Source organism: Odontesthes bonariensis, chromosome 11, assembly GCF_027942865.1.
Source record: "Odontesthes bonariensis isolate fOdoBon6 chromosome 11, fOdoBon6.hap1, whole genome shotgun sequence".
NCBI lineage: Eukaryota > Metazoa > Chordata > Actinopteri > Atheriniformes > Atherinopsidae > Odontesthes > Odontesthes bonariensis.
Window position 1 is genome coordinate 8,894,475 of NC_134516.1, and position 23,574 is coordinate 8,918,048.

Below are 23,574 nucleotides of genomic sequence, written 5' to 3' on the forward strand. Positions count from 1 at the left end.
ATATTAATAGCGGGAAGGTCCTCCTTAAGATTCTGTTTCATATTCCATTCTGGACATCCACTGCTTTGGCTTCAGCTGCCATCTAGCGGGGTCTCTGGTCGTAATCAGTCGCATGTCCGTCACTGACCAATCAGCATTCATTAGCAGAATGGTAGCGTGTTATGGCCAACAACGACCCAAACTGAAAGAAATCGAAAGGACATACATACTCATTAATTTGACTTTCGACCTATAATCTATATTGAACTTGCCGAATCTAGAATAAAATATGTTTCAACGACAAGCAGGTGAATTAAATATATTTAGCCGTTTAGCCCCATAGACCCCCATTCATTCTGGACTCGCCCGCGATCACCCCCAGTGGAGTTCTGGTGGGACTGCATACAATGGGGCTTACGGAGAGTGGCGAGGCTCTCCGTAGACGGGCTCTGATACAACTCAGTATCATGTTGGCAAATATAACACAAACACCTTTACTAATCCAGCTTTCATAATATGATTAACTCAGTTTTTCGAACAAAGCAGGAGGCATATAGCAGTCCTGTTCACATACAAGTTCTGACATGTTATAAAATAAGTCCTCTTTGTTTCTCTTTGTTAATTTAGCTCAGCAGCGGCGTTAATTTGTGCTCACACACAACAAGACGGCACCAAGAAAGAAAAGTTACAACTAAAACTCAAGCTACATCCGCAATATGAAATGTTCTATGTCTATGAGTTCAACGGTTTAATTTGTCTTCTTCTTCGTCTTCATTTGCTGGCTCCATCGCAGACTGACACCGTGACGACTCACACCCCACCCGGTGGTACAAAGTGGTATTACATGAAAATGCGCTCCGTCCCCACTGTCTCAACTGTATATCAGCTCCATCGTACACAGCCGTTCTTATCTTATGTAATAGATTTGATTTTTTTTTACTTATTCTTAAGTATATTGATAGCCTGAATCAGTGGCGCAAATTTAGACTTCCTGTCTGCTCCTCCAAAGCGCTGAAACTTTCTGCTGTAGCTAACCCTTAAAAACATGGAGCCTCTTGTGTTGGTTTTTGTGGACAACTTTCCTGTTAGCTGGAACATTTCAGAGTTCTCCTCAGACTGGATTCAGTGGACATAAAGGTGTCTTTAACAGAGGGAACGAGGCTGCTCTGCTCTCTGGGTTCATCTCTGTGCTTCAGCCCGGCAGGAGCCGCCAACCAGGGGGCGGGGCTTGTTCCAAAGTCTCCCATTGGTTATTGCTCGTGACGTCAGAGACGGACAAAGTTCCTACTGGCTCCTGAAGCCGGTGGGGCGGAAGTGTTTCTGGAGGAATGGCAGCAGAGCCGCTTGTAATGTTCACAGCTTCTGTTTGACACCTCAGAGTTTATAAAACTCATACAACACCATCAGAACACATGGTCACCACATGGACCTTTAGAAGTTCAGGCTTTCTAAACACACACATCAGTTCAATCCAGATGTTTTTCACATCTTTTCAGGGTTTCCTGCTGTGGCTTCATAACTCAGATGGAATCAGTCAGTGAGAAACACAGCAGGCTGTGAGAGAAAGTAAAGGTGTTCACCGAGGCTGAACCTGAGGGACGCATCACTGAAATGACTGAGTGTTACTCCCTTCAGTTGGAATCACCAACACAAGTCCTTCCTCTCATGCACGGGCATTTATTTGCACATGGCTGTGGTCAGTCATGCCGTGAGAAATAGAGAAATGAAAACAAACAAATCATAAACTGAACTTCACAGGATACAAAGCCTTTCCAAAGAGAATAAACATTAAAGAAACATCTCCAGCACAAACAGCTTCCATAATGCGCTCCATTTGCTTGCAATGTGCCGTGTTTGCATGAAGTGAAACAGGTGATGTGAAAGCGTCGGTGCAGCATCTTAAACACGTGGGAACATCATGTGAACACCACTCTGCAGACCTCATGAGAGGCGTCTGGCTGCACTGTCAGGACCCTTAGTTGGAGACATGCACTGTGACGTCACCTGCACTGTGAGGACCCGAAGCGACAAGCGAGGAGCACGTATTTTTTGTTCCACATTTAAACTGTGGTGAGTAAAAGTTGAGTGAAAACAACTTTCTTTCATACGAAGAAACAGAAACAGTCTTTATTCACTGGAACGTTACGTTGCACACTATATCTAAAGTTATATTAATTTTAAAGAATCAGTGTTTTTTTAAAAACTTTTGGCTAGTCTTCAGCGTTGTTATCGTATTGATAGTGCTCACTTAAATGTGCCATTTTTCGTATCGATAGTGCTGACTTGTTTAATTTTGTTTGACTTATTACGACATTATTTGTCTCTTACAGATGCATATTTCAATAACTAAATACTGTAAAGTTATATTAATTTTAAAGAATCAGGTTTCTTTACTTTTGGCTAGTCTTTAGCGTTGTTATCGTATCGATAGTGCTGACTTAAATGCGCCATTTATATATATATATATATATATATATATATATATATATAATTTAGTTTTACTTATTATGACATTATTTGTGTCTTACAACCGCCGGCACTACGCCCAAAATCGAACGCTGCACGTCATGTTGCAAACTGTTTCACTGCCCTCTGTGCCTACGATTTAAACCAGCAAAATTGTCCAAGCTGCAGAGCCACTTAGAGGCACATACAAAAGGTGGCATTTTATGTAAAGGTAAGCATAATGTATTTGTCTGTTTGTTTGTACTCATAAGTATTAGCCAACGCTACTAACTTCTGGCAGGTTGTGGTTTGGTTTGTAAAAGGGTAAAAGGAAAATGAAGGGAATGTAGGTTGCAGTGAAGAACATCTGACACCTCACTTTCTGTCTTTTAGAAACCTATCCCAGTCACTAAATCCTGGCAACTGGACAGAGAAAACTGGACTACAAATTCAGGTAAGAGTATAAAGTATGTATAATGCATGTATTCATATTAATAGTTGAGTACTCAGGAAGAAGAGCAGCAGGCAGAGGTCTCCAAGAGAGCCAGACTTGCTGATGTGGACACACCAGTGGAAGGCGTAAGCTTTTGCACAGTATCTATTGGTCAGATACTGTTGGTGTGGCAGCTATAGTACAGACATCTTTCTTTCTGTCTTTTCCATAGGACTCGGTTGAAGATCGCATTCTTCAAAATTGCAGACATGCAGCAGAGTGGGCTGAGGCCAACAAACCACTGTTGTCTGCCAGAGTGGACCTGCCTGACGTTCTGGGCATGGGGGAAGGGGAAGAGGAACAGGCAGAGGCTGCTCTACAGTATAGGAGGTTGTGGAACGAAGAACTGGACGAGGACGAAAGAGAAGCGATCCTGGAGCCTTTCAAAATGATATTTCACAATATTAACGACATGTTGATATTTTGTGAACAGGTAGTCGACAAAAACAAAGATTTTTTTGTCATATTGTGAATGTTTGACTGAATAAACACTACAGAACATTTGATCATGTTGTGACTTGGTGTGCTTTTTATGTTTTCTCATTGATCCCTTAATAATTTGACTTGGATTATACTGTAGATATCAAGAGTTAGGGTACTATTTAGTGGTACTAAGGTGTTCCAGCAGCCCTCTCTCTCTCTCTATCTCTTACTTTTTCTCTCTCTCTCTCTGCTCCATTTTCTTGTATGCTTATGTGTTTGTCTATGCGTCAACTGTCTAGTGTCATTTGTGTATATTTGTGGGAAAAAAAAAAAGTTTATATGGTGGTATGTTGAAACATAATGGAAAATAACTAGTCGTGTATGGGCATACACTGTGAACTGGAGGAAGAGAAAGAAGAAAGGGGGAAAAAAATATATATATATATATTTTGATGATGATGATGAAATTGTATATGTTGTACAAGTCAACCAATAAACAAAGTAACAAAAAAAAAAGAACATAATTGGCATAGACATAGAACCAAACATGAAATTTATGGTGGTTAAGGATAAAAATACAGAATAATACAACAGAAAAACTAATACAACAGAAAAACTAATTGAAACAAATATATATATAAAGACCAGTGTGATAAAGTCAAAATGAAATGATAATGAAATAGCAGTGACTTACTCTATAGTATACAATACAATGTACAGTATAGGCCTATGGCATCTTGTGAGATGTTGGCTTATGAATATGAGCCTAAGAGAAAATGTGTGCAGTGACCAAAGAAAAGTTTACGATACAAATAAAAACAATAGACCGGGAATTGATAGATTTTATGTCGTACTGTTAACTAATTAATTCATTTGTGAGGACCTCTATAGCGTTTAAAATCATTTAAAAATACGTGCTTCCGATACACACGCTTTTATTTTGAAAGGCTTCGAATCAACTTCCGGTCCTCACAGTGCACTTCCGGTCCTCACAGTGCAGGTGACGGTCTCCAACAGGGTCCTGACAGTGCAGGTCTGTGGGTCCTGACAGTGCAGGTCTGCAGCCAGACTCTCTTGGACCTCATTGGCCGCGTTAACTCAAGGGCAGCAAGAAAGGAAACTTCAAGCGTTGGGTCTCATCCAAACCTCCGAAGCCTTATTCAGCAGCTTCATGACGTCATCTTCTGAGTAACACGCCAGCTGAGGAGCTCTGCTGCTCGTGGGCTGAGTGCGTCTGAATAATTCCCCACACACAAAACAAACAATTATTAACCTACAAATAAACTCTGTCAATAACTTCAAGCCACAGTTGATTCCTGCACTTGTTAATATGCCCTCCTGCCATACTGTTTACTGTTTGTCTGTATTTTGTTTTGTACTGTATTTATTTATTTTATTATTTTTATTGATTTCTTTTGTTGTGTATTTTATATAACCCTATTCTTTTAACTGTTAGCTCCTCCTCCCCCTTCCCTTTATCGAGCCTCTGCTCTTGCAGGCTGCTATTGAAAATAAGAATTTCTGTTCTTAATTGCTTGCCTGGTTAAATAAAGGTAAATAAATAAAATAAAATAAATAACTCCCCAAAAATATAAAGAAAACTAAGAATACATTTGAACAAAATTCAAAGTAATGAAGATCAGGAATAAATAGCTCCAACAGTATTTATATTTCCATGATTTATTTAACCCGACTCACAGCTCACAGCTCTCTCTCCCTCTCGGCTTTATTTTGAAGGAAGCGGGAGTTCCTTCATTCTGTACATAATTATTTTATTCTAATGGTGCAGTGTTGAATGTTAGAATATTATTACTTTGCACTATAGTTCAGCTTATTTAAATGTTCTATTTGTGCACAGTTTAATACATTTTATTATAATTTTGCACTGTTTCGCACTGAATGTTTATTTATTGGCTGTTTGGGTTATTAGAATTTATTTAGAGAGAAAGAAAGAAAAATAAATGTTTGGCCTTGGAGACTTCTGGACTTTTAGCCTTTTTCACAATGATTTGGGACGTGGTTTGGAACTTGTTTGTACATTCCTGTGCACACTCTGGGTGACTGATTCAAGTGACTCGAGAACCCGATTCACTTTAGTGAGTGACTCGAGTCAGTAAAAGGAATCGAGTATCCCATCACTACATTGAAATGTGGGAAATCTTTAAAATTAAGTTTTATGATGGAAGAGAGCAGTCATATTAATACTTTCACAACACTGTCATAGATAGATAGATCAGTTTCAAACAAAACTTCTCGTAAAGATTGTTGTACTTTGTCAGTTTGAATGTTTTACTGACAGCATTGTTGTCCCGTTGTGTCTGAAATGGAGGGAAATCTGTTCCAAAGTCATTTTGTTCATATGACGAAGGCAGCCAGCTGCAGTCTGCAGATTCAGTCTTTATGCTGTGAGCAGGGCGTTTCTGCCCTCTAGTGGCCACAGATGGTATCTACAGAAAAGGTAAAGCTGGAGATTTACAAATGACTGACACTTCCGGTGGTACCTTTCTAAGACATCCCAAGTCTCCCGGAAGTTCCGGGAGTCTCCCTGATATTGATAATTAATCACGGATGCCCGCGAGTCGGATACAATATCCCGGATTTTAGACTATTCGAGCAAGTTTTTTTTTTTTTTTTTTCAATGCGAGTGAGAGCGTGCAGGCAATACAATAACTCGTGCACCATGCGCGTTTCGAATGCGCAAGCACGAGAGAGAGAGGGGTGTGGGGAGAGGTTGCTTGTGAAACCTGTGCGTATCTGTCCAAAGCGACGCTCTGTTCAGCGAGCGTTCAGGGCGACTGCTTGTCAGAGGGTGGGGGGGGGCTGAGTCATCTCCCTGAAATGAGTTTTTGGAACTTGGGATGTCTGCAACGGTCATTTCATTTCCCAGCGCTTCTTCATGGCAGATATGAATGAATAAACACACACAATAAGGTCTGTGGAACACAAACATGATGCATGATGAACTTCTTGACTGTAACATGTGTTTAGGTAGAATTAAAACTCTTCTGAGGCTCCAATGATGAGTAAGATGGCGGCGACCTGCTCGGCTGCGGCTACTTCGGCTGCCGACAACATCGCTAACTCTACTCTATATTCGCCAGTTAAAAGAATGTCTCCTGCATCTACAGCTCAGCGGTACAGTGTAAGAACAGTGTATAGCCGTAAATTTATACTCAGTCTCAGAAAGTTAGGGCATTTGGACTCCATTTGCACGGAGACGCGGACCACACTGCTCAGCATCGGACTGCTACGCCAGGCAGACCCAGCGGACGCGGCGGAGTCCCCCACAAACAAAGGCCGCCCATGGAGACGTTGGAGGCGGCATGATAGGAAGCAGAGGCGCGGCCGCCGGGGAGGACTTACGGCCAAGCTAAAAGCTAACCCATACAGATCGCCGCTTCCCTCAATATTGCTCGCCAATGTACGCTCCCTGGAAAATAAGCTGGATTTACACTCCAAACTGGAGACAAGAAACTGCTGTGCCATTGTTCTCACTGAAACGTGGCTCAGTGAATCGGTCGAGCGCAGTTAGCCTGGACGGGCTAACAACATTCCGAGCCGAGGGGAGCTGCGCGCTCACAGGTAAAACCCGAGAGGGGGGGGGGTGTCTGCATCTACACCAAAAATAACTGGTGTAACAACGCGACCCGGGTCTCCAGTCATTGCTATGAGGACATTGAACTTTTGACTGTAAAATGCCGACCCTTTTACCTGCCACAGGAATTCACCTGCGTCACCATTGTTGCGGTCTACATTCCACCCAGCGCCAACACGAAGCAAGCTCTGAGTGTTCTCTACAACAACATCACGGACATGCAAACCACACACCCGGAAGGCGTTTTTATTGTTGCTGGGGACTTCAACCAAGCCAACATGAAGACTGTGCTTCCCAATTTTCACCAACATGTGGACTTTGCTACCAGAGGGGAGAACACTTTGGACCTTGTTTACACCAACATAAAGAAGGCCTACAGAGCAGCCCCCTGCCCCCACCTGGGCTCCTCAGACCATCTCTCTGTGATGCTAATTCCTGCATACCAGCCCCGACTCACCAGAGAAAAACCTGCGGTGAAGAAGGTGAGAGAATGGCCTGAGGGAGCGATGTCTGGACTGCAGGACTGTTTTGAGTGCACTGAATGGAGCATATTCAAAGAGGCTGCAACAGACAACCAGATCACTAACGTGGAGGAGTATGCTGCATATCAGCTGGTGTATGGAGAAAGAGACTGTAACTAAAACTAGCGAGCGAAGCTGAAAGAAAGCAATGCTGCGTTCAAATCTGGTGCGGTGGCTCTCAGATCGGCGAGGGCCAATCTGAACCGTGCCATCAGAGACGCCAAGCGAGCCCACAGTCGAAAAATCCAAGGTCTCTTCCAAGACTCCAGCAACACAAAACAACTGTGGCAGGGCATCCAGACCTTCACGGATTATAAACCCACACCCCCATCCTGTCAGAACGATACCGGCTTCCTCAACGAGCTCAACAACTTCTTCGGAAGATTCGAAGAGCTGAACAACACCCCTGCGAGGAAAGCGACTCCACACCCCGACAAACAGGCACTCAGACTCCAAACCACGGCTGTGCGGAGAGCTCTGAGGAAGGTTAACGCACGGAGAGCTGCAGGCCCTGACAACATTCCAGGTCGGCTAATGAAGGAATGCTCAGACCAGCTGGCCCACGTGCTCACGGACATCTTCAACACGTCCCTGAACCAGGCCGTCGTCCCCCGGTGCTTCAAGTCTGCCACTATCGTCCCGGTCCCGAAAACGTCTACAGTCACGTGCCTTAACGACTACCGACCCGTCGCACTCACATCTTCCATCATGAAGTGCTTCGAAAGGCTAGTTAAGGACCACATCATTTCCACACTCCCCCCATCATTCGACCCGTTCCAGTTTGCTTACCAGCCCAAGCGCTGTGCTGAGGATGCAGTATCTCCACTGCTCTACACCTGAGCCTGGAGCACCTGGAGGAAAAGAACACCCACGTGCGGATGCTGTTTCTGGACTTCAGCTCAGCATTCAACACGATAATCCCCCAGGACCTGGTATGCAAATTGGGCCCCTTGGGACTGAACACCCCCCTTTGCAACTGGCTGCTGGACTTCCTCACCGACAGAACCCAGTCTGTCAGAGTGGGGAACAACACCTCCAGTGTCATCACCCTGAACACTGGAACCCCCCCAGGGCTGAACACGCTCGATCTTGTCCGATCATAAGCGAGTGTATAATATATTCTGTGCAAATGATGAACTACAAAAATAGACAGGTATCTATCATAAAATCTAAACATAAGCAACACCAAATAGCCTCCTGTAGGAGTATCCATCACAAAAGATACGCTGTCAAGTAGGGATATAACGATCAAATCTTGTAAATATAACTGCTGAGTGATTAAAAAGTCATTTTCAAACCAAAAAGAAACATCCAGTATTCAAATGTCTTTATGAGCCTAAATATAAGCCAGATATAAATCACCATCTATCCAACAACGATAACGGACATACAGAAGGTAATCCAACGTACACGATCTTATCATTCAATGATTGTGGGCACCGGGTTGATTGGCAAGTCAGTAAGCAACGTGCTGATTGTCTTTTTATGTGGGCGTCAAAACAGGGTCAAAAATCGTACTTCTAACTTGACTCTTGTAAACTTGTAACTTCAGGTTTTAGTTTTACACATGCACAAAATATTTGTAGAACTCCAAAACTTTGCTACACATGTGAACATCATTGTACAAGTGCAAAATCTTTCTGACCCTTATTTGCTCCCATAGAGCTTGAAAGTCCCGCCCCCTTTTTTGCTTCTTCTTCCTACTTCCGTCGTCCCCATGGGACCTCATGCCTGGATCTATTGACATGGGCAGGATGATGTCTTCTGTTCCCAGTCATTATATGCCTTTTTACAGTACACGCATGATGTTCTGGGGTTAAATATGGATGAGTTCATGCAAAAACATTGGCGATTTGTCGTAGGAGTGCCTGGTTAAACGTTGTAAAAAAAAGTTAGGGTAAAAAGACTACATTGCGTCGCATATGCTACGTCACTGATCCCACATTAACTGTATACCGGCGGTCTCGCTGGCTGGCATGGACGAAGCCAGACATATCACCACCAGCATAGCAGAAGCTCTCCACGTGCCCCGACTGGTAGTGGTTCTCTCCTCGGCTCACAAATTTTCGTTCGCCCTCGAAAAACTGAGTGAAACTGGCCAACGACAGCGCCATTCTTCCACTCCTCCGCGCGCCCAAACGTGATGACGTTTATTTTCCGTGCCAAACGCTACATGCTGTAGTTCGAGAAATGCTCAGAAAAATAACTTAACAATGAAGCACTTATGCCCGCTAAACTGTTACACTACTGGTATGAAAAAATATTAAAAAATGTCCTACACAACATATGTGAAATGCAAGACTCAAATCCATCAAGCGCAAAAAATAGTTTTATTCCGTCTTGGCTCCGTCATTGACTTGAATTGCAAATTATTACACTTCCGTGGTCCCGAGGGGAGGAAGTTGAATGACGTCAAGGAGGCGGGACTTTCAAGCTCTATACATGTTGCACTGTATCCACGATGGCCGCCCTGTAGGCCCCTCAGAGCTATAATGGGTCCCTCTAGTGAGCGGCAGCAGTCAACGCGGCGTCTATGAATATATGTCTATGGCTGGATCTGACAAGTCAGAGAAAGGCACAAAGAGACCAATCACAATTTGAAACGTCATACTTTCTGCCCTCATTCATCCGTACTTCTGTGATCTGGTCAGCCAGCTGCACCGTAGCAGCATTTTTTCCCCTTCTAATGAATAAATGCTTTTTTAGAAACATCAGGAAATAGAAAGGTAAGTGCCTCTATTGATATGTGACTAGTTGTTGCTACATATCACAACTGTGCTTCTCGTTTATCTCAAGCATTGTTAGCACCTACCCTATTTAACCTGCAGAGGCTAACAGTTAGCTAGTGAAAGGCTAACCTCTTCAGAGTTTGGCTGCGGTACGCATTGTCCAAATAGTTGGATTTAACCTGCAGTGACATAAACGATGGCACCTCGTGTGAAATAAAGCTTTTGTGGCTATCTTTTTGTCTTGACAGACTGGGCGGTCTTGTAGAAAATGGAAGAGGTTGTGAAATGCTACACATGCTAAATTAGCAACGTTAGCAACGAGTGGCGAATGAAACAGCTGCAAACCTCTGTCACCAGACCTTTAAGGAAGCGTTTATGTTGAACTGATTAAGAGCGAAGCACCGTGTCAGTTTTGAGTTTTGATATGTAAAAGTTTGTCTTCTGATCTTTTATTCACGACAGCAGCATTTGATTCCTATTCAGCTTTTAAGGTGAATAACTCGTGATATCATTTTGTTTAGCATTGCAGGTGAATGATTTAGGTTAAATGAGTATATACTATATATGTGTGTGTGTGTGTGTGTGTGTGTGTGTATATATATATATATATATACATACACACACACACACACACACACTATACAATCGCGAGAAACACAAGAGACCACTGTTTGGTCAGAGACTGTGAGAGACGGAGCTCTGCAGCACCTGAGGTTCACACGCGGGTGCATCTCACTGTTGTCCCAAGATGTTTGGAAATCCGTGTGCGCGGATGACTCTTCCATATGTATGAATTAATGAGTTAATGGGCATGTTTATAAACCGACAGTATGGATCTGCACATGGCCCCCTTTTCTCCCCTCATGGCAGAGTTTGTACTGTTGGTCATGAAAAGTGACACTAAACTCCGTGTTTGGCCCTCAGACATCCACTATGGCTTCTCGAGCAGGTCCAAGAGCAGCAGGCACAGATGGCAGCGACTTTCAACACCGGGAACGGGTTGCTTCTCACTACCAGATGAGGTTTGTTTGTTATCTGTGGCATTTTTTTTTTTCCATTATTTTTCAGTAACAGTGTCCCGTCACTGTATTAATTTCCCCTCCTTTGTTGCAGTGTCGCCTTGAAGTCTGAAATACGTAAACTTAACATCGTTCATCTGCTGATCTGGGTGCTGATGGCAGCTCAGGTGAGGGCAGACCTTTTAAAGATGTATTGTGTTTTCTATTTCATTGGTCAGCTAACAGTTTTGACTGTACTGTCTTCTCTGTCTCAGGTGACAGTGAGCCAGTTGAGCCTCGTGTCTCATAAGGTTGTGGCCTCTCCGTACCAATGGGAGTACCCCTACCTCCTGAGCATAGTCCCCACAGTCTTCAGCTTCTTTGCGTTGCCTCGTAACAACATCAGCTACTTGGTCATATCCATGATCAGCGCAGGGCTCTTCTGTGTCGCCCCACTGATCTATGGTACTATGGAGATGTTCCCTGTGGCTCAGCAGCTGTATCGCCACGGCAAGGCCTACCGCTTCATCTTTGGCTTTTCTGCTGTAACAGTGATGTACCTTGTGATAGTCATCGCTGTGCAGGTGCACGCCTGGCAGATCTACTATAGCAAGAAGCTGCTGGACCAGTGGTTCATGAGCACACAGGAGAAGAAGAAAAAGTGAATTCATCTTAAGATGGACAAAGAGGATCTTTGAGCTGAGGTGCTATATGTACACCAGCCAAGAGAAGAGATTTTGGAGGTGCTGCTGTTCAGCATCTTTTTCTATATTTATACTTGACAATGCTGATTTCAATTGTTTGTACAAAAATGAGTCCTTTCACAGTGTGATTACTACCTTTTACTCTGTACATGAGTTTTCCTGCCTTTCCATCATTAACAACAAACAAATGCAAATGTCTGTTTCCAGCTAATTATTTTGGGTACTAACAGTAAACAAAGCAGGTTAACTGGAGGAACATTGACAATATGGAAATAACTGGTAACTATACACATTTCTAGGTGCATACATTTGAACTAAGAATCAGTGAGAGACATTCGAACAGATCAATTAAAGTACATTTATTTTTTTCCCTACATTTCGGTAATTAAGCTTCATAGTAAATACCAAAAACATCCTTTAACCGCTCAAACTCGCATTGAGAAGTTACAAATTGTACAATGTGAAAATCTCAAACTCGACCGTTATTGTGAGAAGTTCAGGGATCCGATGTCGCGTGCAAAAATCTAGCTTTGGAGTGGTTCGATTATGTTAAAATCTCAAATTAGTTTGTTAACACCCGTGTGGGAAAACACACGATTTAAAAAAAAAAAAAACAATAGAAGAAAAGCATGCAAAGAAATAAAAAAAATAAACTAAAAGATCAAAGAAAAAAAATCCTTCCAAAGTACTGTATTAACATCCTTTAACCATAATATGATGCTTCCTCCCTCCTCAGTAATTAAGATAAATCTATAAACAAAACACCGGTATTATTATATTTTTTCTTTTTTTTCTTCTTCTTCTTCTTCCCTTAAGCATTACATGGTAATGAACAAATGCCATGTTTCACTGAAACAACAGTCATTTGCCTTGTTTGGACAAATAATATCTTCGTAGACTGGACTGTCTGACTGACAGTGTTCTTGAACTCGAGTTATGCATAAAAAAATTTCCCTTTGAGGATCTGCCGCATCTGGGGGAAAAAAAAAAAGCAGACGAGCCACACGATGAGATTAATTTGTGGACACGGAAGGCACATTTTAACCGATTCTAAGATTTGGCCACAAATTAAAATCTTACCTTTTCACCAATGGGTCCTGCGGGCACCAGGTGAGATGGCAGCTCATTCTCAAAATTTCTGGTCCCTGGGTCTGCGCCTTTTCTCATCAGCAGCTTCACTGCCTCCACTTGAGTTTTGCGATTTTGCTGGGAGCTGACGATGTGCAGAGCCGTGTTTCCGCTGAATGTCTTAAAACAAACAATTTCCCTCGTTATGAACACAGTCTGTCTTAACAGCTCTTTGAGACTACATCAGAGAAGACTCCGTAGATCTTATTGTTTTCTAACAGTAATCGATGAGCTCTGCATTTCCTGTTTCTGGTTAAAAAAAACAACCTGACATCAACTGCGCTGCCAAGCGCCTCGTATCATTAACACGTACCTTAACGTTTACAGCAGTCAGTGATGTTTGCTGGTTGAGAAAAATGTTGAGTAGCTCCACATTTGCCTCTTCAGAAGCCATGTGAAGACAATTCCGTCCACTTTTCTGATCCTGTGGACACAAAAAGAAAAATGAATGTGTGTATATTTATATATATATATATATATATATATATATATATACACACACACATATATACACACACTCAAGAAAGCTGGTTAACAGTAAACATTTTTATGGTAAATTCAGGGTTCGCGTTAACTGAATATTTTCCGACGTTGACCGGAAAAATCTGTAGGCCATCTGTCATTTTGACATATTGCAATTCACACCCCTGACCAAATTCACACCCCTGACCACTTGGTGGTGAGTGAGCATATTAATGAGCCATTAGCCGCATTTGGACAGTAGGAACTTTTGGCAGTTCCTATAACCTTTTCAGGAACGGGGCCGTTTTTTCCCGCATTCGCACATACAGGAACTCGGGACCACGGCCCTCAGTTCCTGGAACCATTTCAGCTCCTTCTCCTCAGCTGGGTCTGTCTGGGTTCTATAGGAACACATCTGACGGAGGTGTTTGGTGGCCGGTGGCTCCGCCCCTTGTCATGTTGTCAGGGCTGAAATGTTTCCTCATACGACGCAGACACAACCTGCGCGTGTTTAATAAGTTAAACTTACACGTGGTCTCCTTTGTCTGCGGCGCTCTGCTCTCCTTTCTTCCTTCATGAAATGAAAAAGTATGGCCTGCGCTCCATCCTGCGTCTCCTGACTCTCTCTGTGAGCTCTTCCAGCCTCCATGTTAGACGCCCGATGTGATCGTCCATGATTAATATCACCATCATGCAGACCATGAACACGGTGGCCTCCCCGCTCTCCATATTAGCTTCTTTGTGGTGTTTTTTTCTTCTCTCCTTACTTTTACCGGGTTTTGTTTTGGTTTTTTTTGCTGTTGAATGTGGCGCTAAAGTAACACGTCGCTGTTGCAGACGGCTGCGCGCGCCGCATCAGTCCCAACTCGTGCGAATACAAACTGAAACAGTTCCGCTGGGGAAGGACAGTTATTAGAACGAAATTCGAGGAGGTCCGCTCTTAGAACTGCGTTCTTAGAACAGCTCTGTCCGAAAGCGTCCCTCTCAACGCATGACCTCGTTGGCTTCACTAGGTAAAATGTAAAAAAAAAAAGTTTCTTCACAAAGCCCAATAACGATGATGGTGTTGATTAAAGAAGGACTGATGCAGTGGAATATGAAGGAATCAACCTCTGGGTAAATTAAGCTCACCATGACTTGAATCCGTTTAGTCTAAGCTTGAACAAAGTGAACCAAAATGACCATCTGTAACGGTTACCTTTGTCCCATAGGAGGCGCCCATGTGCATCAGAGTCTTTATACACTCGACATACACGAGTCGCCGCTGTGCCAGCTCTGTTGTCATGTATGAGCAGGGGTTCTCTAGGCGACTCATCTCTCTAACAACGGCGTTGTGAGACAAGACTGCCACATGTAGCGGAGTCAAACCTCCACACACACACAGAGAGAGAAGCGAGAATTAATCACAAAGTCATTTACACAAACGGAACCAGCTGATCGCTTCAACATACTCACCATCGTAGTTGAACATTTCAATATCAAGCATTTGGCCGCTCCATTTTAGGTTCCTGCAGATGCTCTGCGGAAATAATATGAGAATATTCGTTTGGACTGATCAGTACACTGTTATATGGAGTAATCCGGGTTACCGTGTTTTCATTTTTCTTCACATGATGCGTCAAAGGTCCTCAGCGCAGAGGCATTCAACAGGCTTTGTGTTTAACTGATAAAGTTACACATTAACAACAGATAAGTAATCTAAATGAATACTATCAAATAGCTGACGGCACAGTCGGTGTGATCTCAGATTAGCTTGGACTAAAAGAGTTAGAGGTCCAACTGTGCGCTCGCAAGTTTAGCTTCTCCTGCTGCTTTAGACAATTAGAACCTTATTATATCCCCATTGATGAATGAACAATCTGAAAATCTATGCAAATGCTCTTAACGTAGGCTGGCTCACGGGCTCCAGGTGCAGCTTCCAAGTTATCTAAAGTATTAAGGCTGAGTTATACTTCTTTTAACTGCCCTCGCGCTTGCGTCTTGCGCGTATGTTAATGGCTCGAGACGTTTATACTTCATTTTGCTTTGTCGGCGGTTGCGTGTGCTGCGTGGCGATTCACCGCCAGGACAAGAGGTGGAGTAGCGGGTTTTTTCAATGACAAGCCTACTACGATGAAAGGAAATTCACCGCCAGGACCTCTTTGGGAAGTCTCTCTTCCATAGATTCATGCTTCTTCTTCTTCTTGTAATTAGCCGGTATTTTGTCAGATTTTCAACACCTTGGGGATCTAAACGACTACTTTCTCACCTGAAAATGTTTCAAATGTTGCTAAAGTTATATATTTACAGAGTTTAGCCTATAGCTTAAGGGAAATCAGCTTTTCAGGCCGGCTGATTTCGGCTCGGGCAGGAGTGAAGTGCACTGTGTGTAAACGCTCTGCATACTGTCAGATCGATCAAGTAGTAGGCGGTTTCGACCACAGCCAGTGGCTTGCGCTTGCATGAAGTTTAGAAAATTGAGGTGACACACGCAAGCGCGCAAGGGGGGGCTTGCAACCGCGCAAGGGCTTGCGTTGCGTCTTGCGTTACCGACTATAAATCAGGCTTTAGTGTTATAAAAGCAAACTGTTCGGACAGATTCCTCAGTGAAAACAAAGTCCTTTTCCGTGTTGGACAGCTTTCATGTGAGAAAAAATTGTCTCGATTATGGTTTGCGGTTGTGTCATTTTTATAAAAATGTCATAAAAGCACAAACAGATTAGGTGTTGTCAACCCGTGTTTGAGTGTAAAGCTATTAAAATCTCACGTGTCTGGGTTCAAGTCAGCCGGGAATTTTAAAAGCTTTTAACCAAAATAGGATTAAAGTTACACAAAAGACTCTTAAACATCCCTTACTGGATAATAAACTGGAGAGGTCTGCCAACACAGAAGCAGTGTACAGGAGTCAATGTCTGCAGTGACATGATGTGCATGTTTTATCACACTGTCACCGAGAGTGCGCTGTTCTATGCTGTTGTCTGCTGGGGGAGTTGCACTACAGACAGAAACTGTAGGCGCCTGGACAAACTGGTGAAAAAGGCCGGTTCTGTTGTAGGCAGAAGGCTGGACCCTCTCAGTGCTGTGGTGGAGCAACGGATGAGGAGGAAATTAGATTATTTTTTGGAGAACAATAAGCATGCTCTCCACACAGCCATAAGGCTTTTTAACAGTGACTGCTGACTTTGATGTTTTTCTCAAATTTATTTATTTATTAATGTATTATTATTATTGTTGTTGTTGCTATTGTTTTAACATACAAAAAAAGAATTACCCCAAAAATGTTCTATTTTCTTTGGTTCAGGCTCACTGCGTTTGTTTGCAGCAGTCAAGAGTTTGAGGCTTAACAGTTAAAGTTTGAACGGCAACGTCAGGAGACAAATTTAGCTGGACTTTTGCAAGCAGAGAAAAAAAACCCTCATCCAACAACCATGGCAACAGTGACTCACTGAAACAGCCCACTGCACCGTTCAGGCCAGTGGTTACAGATGGAGATTTTCAGGTGGAGATTTTGAAAGCTTGTAAAAGATTAAACATTGACCCAAAAAAAAAAATAATAATAATAATTTGGTTCAGTTAGTGTATTTGCCTGAAGTTGTGGGATCAAATAACATCCAGGCAGTTACATTGTTTGACAAAATAAAAAATAAAATGCAAACATGTGGCATGGTTCAATGCAAAGCCAAATATATATCCAATGCCCTGTAACTGTGTCAGTAATATCTTTGGTGACACAAAAAGCTGTAACATTGAAAAAATAAAGTGTAACCTGCTTTTAAGGGAAAAAAAACAACACATTTACAAGCCATAAATTCCTAATAATTTAGGGTTCTGAAATTCATTTATACATTGCATATCAGAATATAATGCAAATGCGAGTGCGCAATGGTATGTTTCATGCAAAAACTTCTACCTTAAATGCCCTCGTTCTTTGCCAACAAAGGCTTTGGTCTTGATCTTGGAGCGTCTTTGTGTGAAAATTTTTAATTAAAGGGGGGGGGGGGGGAAGGAGGCGGGGAACCTATTTGCTAAACAAATTTCTAAAAGGTCATGTTGACAAAGCCCGCCACTGTCCCCCCCTATTTAAGTGAAGTTCTTGGGAGTTGTTCAATCTTGATCAACCGCTTATATTTGCGTAATGGGACAGCTGCCAAAACAGACAGAGGAGAGTTTTGTGAGCACATTTCCTGTTCGAGCCATCCGTCAGATAAGTCACGCAATCACTGGTGGGATGTCATCGTGCCTGCTCCACGATAGTTCAGTCAAGTGCAACCAAAAACAAATTTACAAGCTTCAACATGTGTGGAACCATTCTTTCTCCAAGCTAAATGAAAAAAAAGTGATGTATATATATATATATATATATATATATATATATATATATATATATATATATATATATATATATATATATATATATACACACACAAACATATATACAACATTACATAAAACACAACGTAACAATTTTTTTGTCCAGTTGTGCATTTATCATTTTTGTTGTATTTTCTGTGTTTGTAAAGTTGAATTATTTCGTTCTTGTATCAGTGCTATTCGAAAAATTGGCAACTGGCCGTGTTGGGTGTGGCTCTGCTCACTTATTTCATGCCATAGAGATGATTCACTGTTTCATAAGGGGAGATAAGTTCCTAGGTTTATTGAATTCATTGTTCTGTCACCTATGTGCCGTCACCTCTGCAAAGAGCAAATCCCCACTCAGTAGAAGGACTTTCCTGTTCCATTTATGAATCGTTTGTACGTCAGTGTAAACAAATGTTAACCATTAACAAAGGGACCACTGTGGTATCTGCATCAGTAATTTCATTTCGGAACATTTTTGTTTTTATACGAATAAAATGCCAGAATTGACTGATATTTGCCTCAGATTTGGAGGTATGTTCAGTACACCATAAATGCCATCATACTACATGCTTTCGACGCATTTGCAGCGAATATCTACCTGAAGACTGAGGAAGTGTCCTTTCTCGGCACACACGTGCAGAGGAGAGCGGCCCCACATGTCCCGGGTGTTGATCTGCGCTCCGTGGTGGAGGAGATCGCACACGATCAAGTGCTGATTGGTGGCAGCTGCGATCTGGAGAGCCGTCTGCGCACAAACAACACGACTCAGCGGGCGCCGATGTGAAATCGACACGTATCACGCGACACTGTGAAGCATTTGTACCTGCCCGTTGTGCTCCATCGTGTCCAGAGAGCCACACCCGGCCATTTTTGCTGCAAGCACATAAGCAAGAGCCCGTTTGCCTTGAGCCACTGCTATGTGAAGAAACCTGACAAGAGAAGGAAACGCAGAGAAGAGTTTATGAATATATGAATGTCCTGGTAATCACTCTTTAGGTTGTTTTAGTGAGGTGCTATTAAAACAAGGAGAAGCAGAAGTTTGACGTTTATTACGTATGCCCCCTTTTTTAAAATCCTTTTAACTATGCTTATATAAACACATGGTTGTCAGGAGCGTTAACTGTTAGCGTTCAACCAACTCAGAGTAAATCCATGTAAAGAATGGTCTTTCAAATTTGAATTATTAATCAATTCTGTGTTTTTATGTTTAAAAACTATCTGGATTACCTCTACTGCAGCACCGCAGACTCTTAGTTCTTGCCTGGGTGCGACATTCCCAAGGAATTTTATTTTGTTCCGCACCGTCGCTTGTTTGTTTTTTTTACTTCTTACAGGATCATTCCTTTCTTTTTGAAAGGAGGGCTCACCTCAGCTATTATCATGTTTATCATCTTAATATGAATCCATTTCAATCCATTTGTCCCCACAGCTTACTGTTTATACTTAGCAATTAGACAGTCATACTCTGAAAAAGTGATCAGATGCTTGATATCAAACAGGCATTCGCAACATTTTTAAATCCCACTGGCTGTTTGTTTCCCTCCTTTTCCAACTGATGATTAAAAAAAATAAAACAAGATTACACGTTCTCTCTGTTAGGAATCGCTTGTTTAAAAAAAAGAAGAAAAAAAAAAAGACTGCACATCAGTACTTACGTGTCTCCATCTGAGTCCTGCGTGTTCAGCAACTCAGCAGGCATTCTTTCCACCTTCTGTGCCTCTTGCTGGATTTGCCAGTGGAATAAAGTGACCTTAACCTGAGCAGTCGGAGCGTCTTGTTCCTGTACGGCTGGACGTTGCGTCGGGCGCCGCATTTGTTGCGGGGTCCTGCGAGTATTTTCGGGAGTTGCTGGGGGGAGGTTGGGGCAGGTATTCGTGTTTACTGGCGCTGGAGGGCTTGGAGGATAAGGATTTGCGTCAGTGGGAACAACCTCGATTTTTGCAGATTTCAATTTGTGCTCCGAGCTCCATTTCTGAAAAAGAGTAAATACACTGTAACGCATTGCTGTATATTTACGGTGGATTTACAACCGAAATATCCGACTGAATTTGACAATAATTGTAAAATACTGTTGGATATTCATCCCTCACATGTAAATTAACAGTTAAATCAGTCATTTAACAATACCAGTAGATAACTGTAATTTAATAGCATGAAACAGTATTTGTAATGAATTGCTGTCCAAATCCAAAATACGTTATTATACTAAATAAATACTACACTGTAAAGAATTTCCCTGTAAAATAACCGTAAAATACTGGCAGCAGGGACGCCAGTATTTTACAGTGCAACTACTGTTATTTATTTTAACAGTATATTACCGTTTTTTGGATTACAGTACATGACGGTAGTTTTAGTAATTTTACAGCGCATCTACCGTCATTTATTTAGTCTATTTGTCATAAACAAACCCTTTAAATGATCTGCACACTATCAAGACAACTTGCAATCTGCTCTCAGTTCTTTTTAAAATCAGTTCTTCCTGTTACTGCAGCAGCGCAAAGTTTCCATTGTTACTAAAATTGTCATGTCCAATTTCCAACAAGTTGCTCTTTTTTCAGACGTGGCAACATTAGAAGACTCCGTGTGCTCGCAGACAGCCGCGCTCACGCTGGCTAACCTGGCGTCGAATCAGCAGCAGGTCTTTCACAGTGTTCTTCTTGTGGACATGTTGAATGGATCCCGGTGATCCGAGGTTAGCAAACAGAAAGCCTGAAAAGAAATTAAAAAGTAAATAACAGTAAGATACTGGCTGCAAAGATGAAGGATCTCACTCTTACTTTCACACAATACTGCCTATTGTATTACAATGCAAGGTAATAGGATAAATTGTAGGTTTAACATAATTCAGCTCAAGCATTTTTGCTACATTCAAACGAAACACAATTATCATGTACTGTCATGCAACATTTATTATAAATAACCATATTGCATCTGAAAAAAAACCAAACCACTGGTAAGATTTTGTGGTGGAACGTTAATCAAGTTACGATATATGGCTTTAACTGTCAATAGAGTTCCACAGACGCACGTATGTGGGCGATGCTCTTCTGATAAATGGGAAGAAGTACGGGCCACTTCTACATCTAAGCGCTGCATTTGCTGGAAAAAAAAAAAATCTAATACAGGCCAAAAATATCAGATAACACAGACTCTGCGTTTTTTTATTCACCCCCCCCCCCCCAAAAAAAAAGACTTTGCACATAAGAATATTTCATAAAAATGAAAAAAAAAACATTAAACAGAGTACTTTTAGAGCTTTCTTAGGTCAATCATTTCTTCTATTTAGTAAAAAAAAAAAAAGATCCACTGATGACCATTTTTAGAGACCCGCAACACAAACCTGCACTTTGTAAATTGAAAATGGATTTTCAACTCCCACTTCAGAGGTCAATTGAACGCAGTATAAGAGCCCGTTGGGCAGAATTTAGAGGGAATTGAAATATATATATTTTTTTAGAGGTTTTTTGTTTTACATTGATAATTAGCATAAATGTTTTGAATAAATCGTATTCAAAACAACATAGTTTTATAATTTCTAAAATGCTGAGAGAGGAAAAAACTCTCCTAAACTCAGGCGAGTGTGTGTCCATCTATGGCTATGCTGATATAATTAAATTATCCTCTGTTAATGGTTACACAAAGTTATTTGCTGCTGTTCACATGCAGGACATTTATCTCCTGTTCAAACTTCTGAGCAATAGGCTACTGTCAATTTATCTTGTAAATAGACTTGCCATGAAAAACAAACAATACAGTGCTAGAGGAGGTACTCACTCCTCTATAACTAGCACTTTTACCATTTCTGAATCGTGTTTTATGTTTTATTTTATCCTGTTGTAAAGCACTTTGAGTACCAGTTGGCTATTTGTAAAGGGCTATATAAATAAAGTTTGATTGATTGATTATGTTTACCGACATACTGCAAACACAACCTGAATGCAAATTCTATCACAAATTATTAGCTTAATTTGATTTAAAAAAATAATAATAAAAAAAAAAAACCCACCGTTTTCCATGTAAACTTGAAATGAGGTTGAAATTACATCAATACGAATTAAGCACGCATTTAACTAGGTGGGTACAAATCGAAACGAGGTATGACTTCCTCCTTCCCAAGGTTTTAAAAACAACTCGTGATTGATCAAAATGATTAAACAAAAAAAAAAAAGATTCACACACGAGATTAAAACTTCAAGCATTGAAAAACACTTAATGTGGGTACCGCAATACTGACTCTCTAAAAACGGACCTTCGTTGTTGCAGATGAAGCGGGGGCCCCCTGACAGAATGTGGCCCCTGTTCTCGTTCCCTCTTGGATCCAGCATGACTTCGGAGTCATATACTGGCGCTCCACCAACGACTTTCTCCGCTCTCTCCCACACACACCTGTTAGGTAACACAGACTGTCAACACAACTCTTAATAACCGGGTTGTGGCGATACAAAAAAAAAAAAATCCTAACAGACTCTCACCTGTCCGCCTGTCACAAGACAAGAAACGAGGAACACCCGCCGGGCAAAGCGCCACACCTGAGGCTGCTTCTACTTCCTGCTTGACAGGTGACTCAGATTACTCTGTAGTAAGAGGAGATTTATTTTTGTGAGGACATATTCAGTTCAATTCAATTAATTTTTATTTATATAGCGCCAAATACAACAAATGTCATCTCAAGGCACTTAGATAGTAAGTCCAATTCAAGCCAATTGGAATTCAATTCATTGTAATTCAGCAGATTGCCTTATTTTGCATTCTTCCTTATTTCGAGTCCACATAATTTAACCAATTGTTGCCACGCTTCTAAATATTTTTATTCTGCTGCTTGAGTGTCACCTGGAACTATGTAATATGGCGCACTTTACGTGCAGGTAATGCGAGTTGTGATTAAGATGGGCGGAGTGATTATGTAAAATGTGAGATTTGACTTTTTTTCTCAGTGTTCAGTGCTACGGTTTGTTTTGTAACTTCGGACATGGAAGTGGATCGAGTTACACGGCCGAGGTTGTCCCCGTGCTCTTACTTTACCCACAGTTTATGTAAGACAATACTTTAAACATCCAAAACCCGGTCTTACACTATTGTATACGTTTCAAAACAAAGCTGTTAAATATTTTATATTGAAAGTCATTTTTCGAGGGCCAAAACATTTTGACACGGAAGTTTTATGTCTAACTCTACGTCATAAACATACATTGGGGGACACGAACTTAATTGAAAAATCCTCTCACAAACCTTGCATGTAAAAAGCAGCACGTGAAAAGTATCTTTGAATAAAGAGTCTATAAGAACAGTTTCAAGTCCATTTTCCAGACAGTCAAACAAGGTGCTGAAGATTAGTTTGTATGTCAATATCGTCTTACTGAACAATACGGGCTTTCAACATACATTATACAAGAGCACGTGAGTTAAATGACTGTCCAAGTTATACGGTGCATCTTTCTTTCCTAAGAGCATCAAGTTTGAGAGCAAACACGGAGACTTACTTTTGAAGAACGCCACCACTGGAACATCTGCTGCATGAACACTGATATGAAAGAGAAATAACTGAACAGTTTGACTTTACTGTGGGAACAAACTCCTCCCCTCACAACAGTTTGTTTTCACTCCTCCCTGGAGGAAAAAAGGCGACTCTGGAAATCCATTTAAGTCGCCGATAAAGACAGCGGAGGGGGGGCAAAAAACAGAAAGTTTTTTGTTAAAGATTAAATAAAACTAAGCAGATTTGAGGTGAATGTTGCAGGTTATAAACGTCACACCAG

At 41.6% G+C, this 23,574-nt stretch overlaps 2 protein-coding genes and 2 long non-coding RNA genes across 5 annotated transcripts in view; 2 read left to right on the top strand and 2 right to left on the bottom strand.

Moving 5' to 3' along the window:
* Positions 1–24: 24 nt before the first annotated feature.
* The window catches only part of LOC142391332 (uncharacterized), a 397,679-nt gene continuing 374,129 nt past the window's right edge, over positions 25–23,574 (bottom strand). The window contains exon 3 of the long non-coding RNA XR_012770535.1: positions 25–181. This is a non-coding gene — a long non-coding RNA (uncharacterized LOC142391332). The remainder of the gene's footprint in view (positions 182–23,574) is intronic.
* Positions 2,531–3,199, top strand: LOC142391331 (uncharacterized). Its single transcript, XR_012770534.1, has 3 exons — positions 2,531–2,656; positions 2,818–3,003; positions 3,090–3,199. It is a non-coding gene; the product is annotated as an uncharacterized LOC142391331 (long non-coding RNA).
* LOC142391579 (protein jagunal homolog 1-B) lies at positions 9,902–12,081 on the top strand. The gene is made up of 4 exons (XM_075477424.1): positions 9,902–10,182; positions 11,110–11,207; positions 11,299–11,371; positions 11,459–12,081. The coding sequence occupies exons 2-4, from the start codon at positions 11,119–11,121 to the stop codon at positions 11,846–11,848; spliced, it is 552 nt and encodes a 183-aa protein (XP_075333539.1). The 5' UTR covers positions 9,902–10,182; positions 11,110–11,118; the 3' UTR covers positions 11,849–12,081.
* On the bottom strand, positions 12,003–23,404 carry nfkbiz (nuclear factor of kappa light polypeptide gene enhancer in B-cells inhibitor, zeta). Of its 2 annotated transcripts, none has more exons than XM_075477422.1 (12): positions 23,299–23,404; positions 22,291–22,392; positions 22,053–22,204; positions 20,436–20,527; positions 19,471–19,787; positions 18,639–18,744; positions 18,414–18,560; positions 14,933–14,996; positions 14,676–14,845; positions 13,329–13,439; positions 12,968–13,135; positions 12,003–12,860 (listed from the first exon to the last, which is right to left on the bottom strand). In XM_075477422.1, the coding sequence occupies exons 3-12, from the start codon at positions 22,141–22,143 to the stop codon at positions 12,822–12,824; spliced, it is 1,305 nt and encodes a 434-aa protein (XP_075333537.1). In that variant the 5' UTR covers positions 22,144–22,204; positions 22,291–22,392; positions 23,299–23,404; the 3' UTR covers positions 12,003–12,821. The 2 variants fall into 2 exon arrangements, with proteins under 2 accessions (XP_075333537.1, XP_075333538.1); XM_075477423.1 differs by having other exon boundaries at positions 22,068–22,204; positions 23,299–23,403.

Bases quoted from the DNA above. Each gene is read 5' to 3' on its own strand.
- LOC142391579 (XM_075477424.1), top strand. From the start codon at position 11,119: ATGGCTTCTCGAGCAGGTCCAAGAGCAGCAGGCACAGATGGCAGCGAC. The intron at 11,208-11,298 runs GTTTGTTTGTTA...CCTTTGTTGCAG, and splicing joins GCTTCTCACTACCAGATGAG to TGTCGCCTTGAAGTCTGAAA. The intron at 11,372-11,458 runs GTGAGGGCAGAC...TCTCTGTCTCAG, and splicing joins GGGTGCTGATGGCAGCTCAG to GTGACAGTGAGCCAGTTGAG.
- nfkbiz (XM_075477422.1), bottom strand. From the start codon at position 22,143: ATGCTGGATCCAAGAGGGAACGAGAACAGGGGCCACATTCTGTCAGGG. The intron at 20,528-22,052 runs GTCAGTATTGCG...ATTTCTTTTCAG, and splicing joins CGAAGGTCCGTTTTTAGAGA to GCTTTCTGTTTGCTAACCTC. The intron at 18,561-18,638 runs GTACAAATGCTT...GTTTGTGCGCAG, and splicing joins CGATGGAGCACAACGGGCAG to ACGGCTCTCCAGATCGCAGC.